An 11,203-nucleotide genomic window follows, 5' to 3' on the forward strand; every position below is an offset into this window, starting at 1 on the left:
CCGTTTTATCCACCTGGCACAGAAACCGGATTGATTTTATGCCAAATCAATAAAGGAACCGATAATACGTAAAATAAGGTAGAATAGAATAACCCCCTTTCCAAAGACGGACTCTCCTTCATTTTGCTGCACTTTCACCCCTAAAATTCATCTGGGGAACATTTGGGGGAAGAAGGAAAGCGGGATCACGCGCTGCGAAATCCACCTGGGTTAACTGCAGCATAGTAGACACTAGCTCCCAGGTCGCCGACCCTCTCCAGAGTCCGGCAGGGCCGTGACGTTTTGGGAATAGGTTGAGAGATGCGAAGCGGGGCGGGGGCGCTGGGGAGGGCGGATACCCCACCTCCCACTTCAGTTTAGTGCTTCGGTCCAAATAGCTTCTTCGTTAGTTAAGTTTAGGAAAAAGTAGAAGCCAGGACCGTGTTTAAGAAAAGCCGGGTCTTACCCGTCTGCTGGACACGGAGGATTCCCTCCCTCCCCCCTCCCGTCCCCTCTCCCATAAGAAATACTACCTAGTGAAGCCAGAAAGCGCTGCCTGTTTGGGGGTGGGTAGAGACCGTGAAGACCCGGGACAAGACCTTCCCTTCCCTTTCTTCTCGGCCCCTTGGGATGGGGGACACCCTCCACCAAGATCGAGAGTGTCCCAAGTGTCCCCTGGGGCCCCCTTTGGGCCGGAGTACGCGTAGAGGAGACCCTCCCTGCAAAAAAAGCCACGCGTCCTCGGGCAGTGCTCCCGCCGCCCCCACCCGGCCCTCTCCCGGGTTGAGCTCGCACTTGAAGCTGTTCCTCCGCGTAGACGTGGGTGATACGTTTATATTTATCTTTTAGCCTTCAAAGACCACCGAACAGGACTTGGGCCGTATTCAGCGCTCAGGCCTTGCGGGTCTTCTACTTGTCAAGCGTTCCTAGTTTTCATAATAAACATCTGCTTAGGGGCGGGGTGTACTTTGAAGCGGCCGCACCGCGCCGCCCGCCTCGGCCCAATGGCCTCCGGCAAGCTCCTGCCGGCTCCTGGGTCCGAACCGGCAGGCTCCAAGCGCCAACCCCAATCCAGACCTCGACGCTGATTCGGACGTTTCCCTGGGCACCCCCAGGGAGGTTGGAGGTCACGGGAGAACTTGGGACCCGGAGTTGGCGGTTCCGTCCGTGGCGCAGCGGTGGGCGCGGCCGACGCGGAGCCCAGCCTGTCCCGGCATCTGAGCTCTGGGGGAGCCCGAGGTCAAAGGAGGCGGTGCGTCCGGACCCAGGCCGGCCGGGCGCCCGGTACCCGGGTAGCGGCGCGGCAGCGCGGCCTACGTCGGCTGGAACGTTCCCGGCCGCCGGAGCCGGGAGGGCTGGGCGCGGAGACCCGCGAGGGTCGGGTCCTGGCAGCAGCGCGGATGGCTGAGGAGCCCGCGGAGGCAGCGCGGCCGGGCGAGAAAGGACAAAGTTTCTCGGGCCCGTCGGCTATACGTGAGCGTGACGCGCGGGCCTGTGGGTCCGGCGTCAGGGGCGCCCGCGGCGTCCTCGCCTCCTTCCGCGTCCGCTCTCCCGAGACTCAGCGAGGGCTGAGGCCGCCTTTCGTGGACCGTCGGGGCCGGTCCCTTGGGTCCAGCCTCCTACACACGGTCGCGCAGAGACGCTTTCCTGGAGCGCCACGACCCAAACTCTCGGGCAGGCGCCTTTATGTGTGAACAAGAGGTTCCAAACCCCGAGTTTCCAGAGCCAGTCTGAGAAGGGGTCCGAGGAAGGTTTCACTTTAAATTCAAGTAAGCCCCAACGTGTATGTCGTTTTGGTACAAACTCAATAATCGTAATATATAATTTTAAAATTACCCCCAATCGTCCCCCAAATTTTTCAGGGTGTTTTCAAAGCCTTCCCAGGCTATGAAATCCCTAACTGGGGAAACTGAATTAGAAGATACTATTAAAGATATCATTAGTGTTAAATATCCTGTAATACAGGAGGCCCAGTTAGATCGGAGGCCTTTGCTGGAAGCTGAACTGATAAATACCTATTTTGAGTTTTTCCCCAGCTTTATAACTTTTTAGATCTTCAGATGGTAATACTTTAGCATAATGCAATGCTCAAATTTCGGAACTATTTTGATTTCTGAAAAACGCCTTTTTGGCTTCAGGGACCTGGGATCCTGTTTTTTTTTTTTTTTTTTTTTTTCACAAATCAGTTTACATCATAAATTACAAACATTTGCAATAAGATCTCAAGATTGTTTATTTTATGTAACCTCAAGCACTTGACTATGTTAAACACCAGTACAGAAAGTCTGTGAAATCAGTTTAATGTGTGTGAGGGAATTAAAGGATCACTCCTTTTCATCACACAAACAAAACATTTAAGATTGTTTTGATTGTCAGCCTCCCAATTTTTAAACAGTCTTACAATTGACTATTAATTTTAGTCATTCTGTGCAAAAATAATTACTAAAGTTATATCCTGCTTTAATTAAATGTTTCTGGGCAGAAAAAAATGATATTCTACATTGGGAAATGGGTGATTGTTTTTAATGTTATATTATTTTAAATTATTTTAGTTCAAATGTAAATAAATTCTGCTAATTCCAACACGGGGGCGGGGGGTAGAAAGGCCTGCAATGGTTTCTTAATGTGCTGTTAGAACAGTTAGTCAAAGTGCATTAAAGGAATGTCACAAACCCAGAAATAATAAATATGTCATTCTAATGAGAGTGTTAACTTATGGATAATTTATTCAAGGTAGTTTTTACATTTCACATGGAATCTCTTATTATGACCTGCCTGAGTACTGTGATGCTTGTTCTTCAAAATCTAATTTATATAGGCTTGGTATATACATAATTCATGACTCCTGTTGATATATGTATACGCACCCCGAATTTTAAACCTTTACAATATGTTTGCATGTTTACTAGCATGTTTTCAAGACAACTGGAATAAAAGTGTTAAACATTGAAAGTAAGTGCTTGCCCTATGTGTGAAGAAAAAGTAGCTGAGAATTAAAATTAAAAAGGATTAGATAATTTTCGAGATCAGATATAGAGTGAATACTGAAATATTTCATACAGGGAACATTCTTGTATAAGAAATACGAAAATCTCCAAGAAAGACTTACAGATGTGAGCTTATAACACTTCTGATGCCTAGGTAATCCTTTCATGTCTCTAATTCATAAAACAAAAAATCCTCAAGTCTTGGGGTATTTTGTTTTGGGTATTTTATGTGTCAGTCAAGGTAACCATCGCATATGCCTTCAGTACAGGAAAATTTAGTATTGTACTTACGTGAAGTTCTATCGGCATGAGGAAAGGTTTTAGAGTATAATCAAATAAATCACATAAGGAAGAGTAAACACACTTTCCCCCACCTTGTTGAACAACTACTCACATATTCTGAGTAAAGATCTTTGTAGATTCTTACTCAGGCAGAATAGTGCAGAGTAAGTTAAGGGCATGTACTCTAATTCTTGGATTCAGACCTCACTGCTGCCATTTACCAGTCGAGTGATTTGGGATTAGTTAATCTCTCTGTGTCTCAGTTTCCTCATCTGTAAAATGGAGATAAAAATAGTGTCTATTTTGTGGGAAAGCTAGGCGGATTAAATAAGTTAATATTTGTAAAGCCCTAAGAACAGTGTCTTTCACTTGTATATTAGCACTATATGATATTTATTTTAATACAAAGGCCAATAGGCATTAATCCTTGTAATAAAAACCTTAGAAGAAGAATATAACAAAGCCAAGTAGTTTGTAAGACAAGGAATAATACTTTTCTGTTGTGGACAAGAGGAAAACATTACCTACTTGTTTGTGCTTCAAGCTAGTTGCTTAGCCTCTGTGAGCCTCATCTGGAAGATGTGGCAAAGGTCACAGTGTAGTTAAGGGACTTACCTGTAAGAGCAGTTTAGAAACTGCATAGCACCATATACATGACAGATAGTATTGTTACTCTGCCATATGTGGCTAAGAAGGTGAGATACCAGGCCTGGCACTTGCCCTCAAGGGGCTTACCATCATAGGAGGGATGGTTCATAAGTACACATGATAGTACTAGGGAGCATGTGCTAAATGCACTTGCTAAAAGCATCCAGACACATTATATGCATCTGATTGGCCGTACAACACATGTGGGGGCCTGTTACTCTGTTTTTGGAAACAGAACCTTTCTTGGAAATGAGTAGCCTTATAAAGAGATGGTGGAGCGACACCCAGAGGTTAAGAAGCACACTTTGTTAGAATTAAATGCATGCCATATGTTGCTGTGGTTTGTGTTCCACATGACCATCTGCATTTTCTTTGGCTGTTCGTGTTTGTAGAGCATTAGCAGTAAAATGCTGAAAGATGCAAAGGCTGCTGACCCACGATCTTTAATAGAAACTTGAAAACACATATATTACAGAAGAAGGAATGTTTAATTACTATTATGAGGAACTGTAAAGTGAACAGTTCAGTCCTAATTACAGATGGAATGTAGAGGGACTTCTTCCCAGTAGCTAAATTTAGATATATTACTGAGATTTGCCTCATATTTTGTATAATATCTACAAAGCACTGAGAACACTTTTTACACATTTTAATTTGGAAGCCAGTGATGTCGCTGTATATGACCAATCTTCAGAAGCAGATTTTTCTGAATTCAAACCTCAACTAGTTGTGAGATTTGATTAGTTGTGAAGTTTCAGGTAATTTCTTAGCTTCCTAGAGCATGTGTCCTCTTAGTGTCCTATAGACACTCTGTGCAGGTTGTTGTGGGGATCACAGAAGATGTGAAAAGTACCTGGCATACAGGAAGTTTCCACAAATGTACTTCTCTACTTTCACTATTTGCCTTTCAAATTATTGTCACATAGAGAGGATCTTGAATTTGCTTGTCTGTATAATTAGAAACAGTTTTGGAAAATAGTGGGAGGTGGTATGCAAATTTATTTCAATATGAATGTTGATTATCTGTGTCTACGTTGTGTGGCCTGGAGTTTGGAATAAAACTTTCTTCAAATCTTGCAAAGTTTTTTTTTTTTTACATGGAATTTTTGAGGGACTGTGACTTTAGAGCTGCCCCTTTGTATAGAGTAGACAGATTTCTCCCTGATAACTCAAGGTATTCTTAATGCAGAAGTTACCCAGAGTCCCTGACCTCCAGCCCTCTATATCCTGGAACATTGGTGTACAAATTGAGACCTGGCATTGACTCTCTAGTCACTTTGATATTGGATTGATTGTCCTTCCATTTGCTTATTTATTGAATACATTTTTTAATGTTTCTGTACTAAGAAGAAAATAAACTACTACCCTTGAAAATGATTTAAAAAGTACATCAACCTAGCCAGACTTTCAGTGCTCATGCTACATCATGTGTTGTATTACGTTTACTGACATTGGTGGCTCAAAATGTAATTACCTATCTTGTGGGCAATATGTTTATTTACTGAAATTCAGTCGTGTATCTTTTAAGGCTTATATCGTTTCCATTAAAACTTAGTCTCTGCTGATGCTTGTTTGAAACGATCCAGTACTCTCCCTGGGGGAGTTTTAGTTCTAGGGCTCCTTATGTAACTTTTTAGACGGGCGAAATTAGGTGGAACTAGCCGTCAAAGGAAGGTTGGAAAGAGACAGACTGATCCTCCAGTTTGCCTTGGGAGTAATAAGGAAATGTGATAAACAGAAGAAAGATACCCTCAAAGACATCCACATCCTAATCCCCGGAACCTGTAGATATGTTAGCTTATTTGGCAGAGGGGAGTTAGGTTGCAGTGGAATTAAGGGTGCTAATCAGCTGACCTTAAAATAGAGAGTAACTGCAACTATTCAGGTGGGCCCACTGAATTAAAAGGGTCTTTGAAGGTGGAAGTGGGAGGCCAAAGAGGAGACTTAGAGAGAGATGTGACTACAAAAGAATGGTCAGAGAGAAGCAATACTGTTGGCTCTGAAGACGGAAGAGCCAAAGAATGCTGGTGGCCTCTAGAAGCTGGAAAAGGCAAGACAAGGAATTTGCCCCAGAGCATCCAGAAGGAATGTAGCCCTGCCAACACCTTGGCTTTAGCCCAGTTAAACACATGTTGGACTTCTAACCTACAGAATTGTGAGATAATCAATTGTGTTGTTTTAAGCCTCTGTGTTTGTGAATATGTTACAGTAGCAACAAGAAACTAATACAGGAAATTTCTGAGCTGTTTATATGTGTAAGAAGCTCTGGTCATTTTTAATGCCTGTGGGCCTTTTGAGTTTGTTCAGTAGCAAGAGTTTTTCAAAACTGAGGGCTGGGATACTTTGCTATTCCCTTAAGTATGATCTTACTCAAGTGTATAGACCTCCATGTGCCATTCAGCAGAGTTCCCCACAAATCTCTTTTGTTGTTATAAAATAAAGCCTATAGAGGGAATCTGCAAAATTATGTATATTCTTTTATAAAATGTAAGTCAGCAATTTCAATTCTTGTCTTATTTTATTATCCTTATTCTTATTTCTTCTTTGTTAGTCTTCTGCTTATTATTTACTTTTTAAAAAGCATTTACTGTAGAGAAAAGGACTGTTAGTTTCAAGCTCTGAAGTTCTTTGCTAATGCACTGAAAGGGGACAGCCTGAGCAATTTGAGCTTGTCTGTCAAGTTGGTCAAGGTAGAGAGTAATGTGGTCTGAGGTTCCCAGAGCCCATTGGACCTTTGACCTTTTCTGTTGAGACTATTGATCTAGGTTAATAGTCAGCACCAGTTGTGCCGTTGGAGTTGTGTGCCTGTGTGTGTGATTCCTCACTGAGTACAAATAAGGCTCTGACTAACTCAGAGAGTAATTGATCCTTTTTGTAGTTTTCCAAGATCAGGGTAAGGAATTAGAATAGATGGGTACTGACAGACAAGGGGAAGATTCATTTCTGGAATGTTTGTGGTTGTATCAGCAGCAAAGCAGTGGATCTGGGCACAGAACTGGTTCTGTCTTTGATGCCATGAACTGTGCTCACCAGAGGGCTGCCCATGGAATCAGGTGGATTAGGAAATGCTGGATAACATAATTTCTGAGGCTAGTGGAGCACTGAGGTGGGTTTAGCCTTGTTCCACCACCTACTCTAAACTCCTCTGTCCCCACCACCCTCAAATTTATCACCCCGCCTAATTGGGTGCAGAATGAGACAGGTCAGTGGGCTGAATACATGAGGAAGCTTGGTTATGGTCTTTGACTGACTGAAATGTAGGCTGCAGAACAGGGGAGAAAATTCTCTCAAATACTGTCATTTCCTATGACCCTCTCTTCACTAGCTCTTCACTACTCAGGGGAGAAATTTTCTTTTTTACCTACTCTATAAAAAACACTCATGTTTTCATGTTGAGCACCTTCCCATTTCTCTTCCAGGTGATCCTCTGTCCTCCCCCTCTCTTCCAAGATACTCATTCCAGAAGCCTAGTTGCACATAACTCATTTATTCATTCACTCAGCAGACATTTACTAAATACCTACCTAGTGCTTTGGATTCTTTTCCCCTTTCTACTTTAACCTGTCAGACTATCCTTTTCTGCTTTCTCCTTGGAGTCTGACACTGTTGGAGGCAGTGATGGTTGAAAGAGAGGGAAGGGTATGGTTGGCATGGGATGGGGGTGGGAGGTAGGCAAGTTGTAAATGCAGAAAGACTCAAGAAAAGAAGATGAGTAAGTGGGCTAAATTTAGGAGACTCTTACTCACCAAATCTTGTGATGTGCAAATTTATGCTGCAACAGATACTTAATGAAGAATAATCCCAGGAATGATTTGGGTTGCTTCTGTTTGCTTCATAGAAAATATTCATTTGTCACATCCCAGTAAAACTTTTAAAAATGTAGAACTAAATCATTTCACAAATATTTTTTAAATCTTCAAGAGAGAAGACAAATCATAGGAAATCAAGTTCAAAGTATTTAATAAACATTTGAGCATCTACTCCAGGCCTGGCCCTAATTGTCAGTGAGAGATAGGAAGGAAGATAAAGATGGTTAAAATAAAAAGATAAAGGTGGGTCATCTTGGAAATGTCTGTAAAGCTTGAAGCAGGAAACTGTACTTTTGCATTGGGAGGTGGGCAGTACCTGATGTAAGGACACCTCCTCCTGGGGTGTGCATTCAGGAGATGCACTGACTGAGACCTAGTTTCCTTCTTAAAAAGACAAATAATTCTGAGCAGTACTCAAATATTCTTTCCTAAGTTATCTCTTAGTACTAATAATTCTATACTATATATGAGGGAAATTGTTGACCTTTAATCTATTCACAGCTTTTCGTTACCTTTTCTTACTTTTCTTCCTTCTGCTTTTGCTTTTTTCCCCCTAGCTTATATAAATCTTTTACTAATGCCCTTGAAATATATCCAAATCTTAACATTTTCTTTTCCCATTTATCTCCACTGAATTTGCACTTCTTTATATGTGTAATTATGAATACCATACCTTTACCTTCCTATATTTACTTTTAATTCTTATCTGTTAGGATTCACTTATATTGTTGAAGTCGCTGTAATTCATTTGACTGCTGTATAATAGTCTATGGAGTGCATATACCAATTTATACATCTATTCTCACAGTGTTGGACGTCTGAGTTGTTTCTAGGTTTATATAAAATGTACTTCAAGTGATGAGGCCGGGTGTAATTACCAAAAACTAGAGAGAAGAGAAGTAGAGAGAAGAGAATCTAGGACTGCATCCTGTAGTATTCCATTACTAACAGGTTGGGGAAAAGAGTGGAAATCAGTGAAAGGAGGGTGAGAAGGAACTACCAATACTAGATGGGAAGAAAACCAAGAGAGCACAGTGTCCTGGAAGCCAAGTGAAAAAGGGCATCAAGGAGGAGGGAGTGAGGGCTGAAAACTGATCATTGAGAACTGACCATAGTACAGATCTTCAGGGACCTTGATAAGGCAGTGGTGGAGGCCAAAGCCTGAGTAGAGTGGGATGCAAAACCCTCTAACTGCTCTCAGAGATTCTAGTCTCTTTCTCCTCAAGTCCATCCTTCATGTCACAGCCCCTAATTTTCTTTGTAAAAGCACAGGTCAGGTCATGTGACTCCTCAGATTATTTTTCTTCTGCCTGAAGAATTAAGTTCAAACTCTTCAAGGTGACATTTAATCTGACTTTTTACTATTTTTTCCCCGTCTCTTCTTCGGAGGCTGCTCCACCACCTACCCTGTGCTCCCATTGGAGCTACCACCAGTTCCTGAATATTGTACCGTTGTCAAATATCTGTTGCTGCTGGAATGCCCTTCCCCAGATCCCCTTTGTGCTTTCACAGAATTCTGAGCCTGCATCTACCAGAGCTTCATTACACCATAATGTAATTATTTATGTGATTGTCTTCTCCACCAGAATGTGAGTGCCTTGAGGGCAAAGATCATTACTTAGTTTTTGTAGCCTCTCCACAGTTAAATTGTGGAGACAAACATATAGCAGATTTTCATTAAGTGTTGGTGAAATAAATAAGCCTGTGAAAAAATATGTGTATGGTATATTCTTTTAGATAATTTTAGTGGAAACATATCTTAGTTCTCTGAGGGTGGATTTAATTTTTAGAACTAGCCTAAGGCTGTTTGGCATTAAGTCTGATGAAGAAGCTGGGAAATATAAATTTTTATTACAAATGAAGTGTAGGAAAAAATTAAGCATGGCTGTTTTGGGATGACACATTTTCTTATATGTCTCATAAAGTGCACTAAAATTTACTGGCACTGGTTTCTTAAGGCGATTTCACAGATGAATTTCCGAAAACGTTTTGAACAGTGACAGTATTCCTGGACTAAGTGTTTAGTTTCTCAGGGTGACTACTTTGAAGGACAAAATTTACTTGGATCTGTAAGTTCTGATGTCTGTGTTTTAAAAAAAAAATGATCAGTAGCATTCTTTTATAGTCACATCTTATTTTCTGGAGTGAATTTTTACAAGCCAAATTTCACATTGTCTCCTGTGTGTTTAACTCTTTTCTTTGTAACTCTATTATTTTCAATTCTTTCTTTTGTAGGCATCATCCTTCAATGCAGCAGCATTTGAAACTTCTATTAAAATTGTTCACTTGAAAAAAAAACTATTCATAAGACCATTAACTATGACCAGATTTAACACCAATTCCAGTGGCTGATCTCTACCCCAAAAGGATATACAACCATTTGTTATGATCTTTTGTTTACTGATTTTCAAGCAGTTTTCAATCTGTGTGACACTGATCAGATCCAAGCCAATTTGGATTAATTTCTCAAGTCACTTTTCATGAAGCAGTGCATCAAATGCTTTACCAAGTCCAAATGTGTAACATCTGCTCTCCTTTTCCTGATAATTTTACAGTTCTCTCAAGAAGTCAACTACTTTATCAACCACGGAATGTGTTTTATGTCTCCATTACTATTGCCCACGATTCTGTCACCTTTTAGAATTTCGTCTCTCAACTTTATTTGCCAAGTCTTGATAAAATACTTATTAGTTAGACATCTGATGCAATTATTCTTCTGGTGGTAACACTTTGTAACTCTAGTTTCACTTGGATTAGATCTATATATGATCTTTTCAGTTACTATTTAAAAGATGCAAGCAATAAAATATGTTAGTCATTTTTGTTCGTATCCTGGGAGAGATGTTATTCAGACATGCTGATTGGTATATGTTTTGAGGTTTGAAGTATTCACTTACCCGCTCTTTGTCATTAGCTATTTTTTTCTAGGTGCATTTTGTAGTTCCCCATCTTTACCTTATGTTAAATGGATATTATGCTTGCAACAGCATGCCTTACAGAATAGTAAAATGTCTGCGCATCTACAGTAAGTTGACTCATGTAGCCTTTGAATACAAATTGAAGTTTTTGATGCTTCTGTCATCTCATTGATGTAGGTGAGCTGTGCTCAGTAACATTTGCTTTCAAGGGCTTGGGCGTAATTGCTATGTACATAAACTGAGAAAAGTTTGCTTTATAATTAATTTTTCAAGCAAATTCAAGAAGATTCCATGTAAATAATGCATTTTTTATGAGTTAGGCCCTGAAGTCATTGTGTTTACTGATAGAGTTCAGTTAATTGAATAAATATGAAGAACCTGTATTTAGAGTACCCTTGCACTGGTTAAAATGTAGTGTTACAGATATTTTATTAACTTTCACATTTAAGTTATTGAATTAAGAAACTATATAAGAATATAATGAACATATTTGATAGAGTCACATAAATTAAAGCACTGGTTATGATTTATCAAGAATTACTCAAGTATTAATTGACAACTAGAACACTGTTTTTGACAT

At 40.7% G+C, this 11,203-nt stretch overlaps 1 protein-coding gene across 1 annotated transcript; it reads left to right on the plus strand.

Annotated features, from left to right (window-relative positions):
- The first annotated feature begins 609 nt into the window (after positions 1-609).
- LOC116664785 lies at positions 610-10,982 on the plus strand. The gene is made up of 3 exons (XM_032483191.1): positions 610-798; positions 1,095-1,748; positions 9,941-10,982. The coding sequence occupies exons 1-2, from the start codon at positions 610-612 to the stop codon at positions 1,671-1,673; spliced, it is 768 nt and encodes a 255-aa protein (XP_032339082.1). The 3' UTR covers positions 1,674-1,748; positions 9,941-10,982.
- The last annotated feature ends 221 nt before the right edge of the window (positions 10,983-11,203 follow it).

Source organism: Camelus ferus, chromosome 1 (assembly GCF_009834535.1).
Source record: "Camelus ferus isolate YT-003-E chromosome 1, BCGSAC_Cfer_1.0, whole genome shotgun sequence".
Taxonomy (NCBI): Eukaryota; Metazoa; Chordata; class Mammalia; order Artiodactyla; family Camelidae; genus Camelus; species Camelus ferus.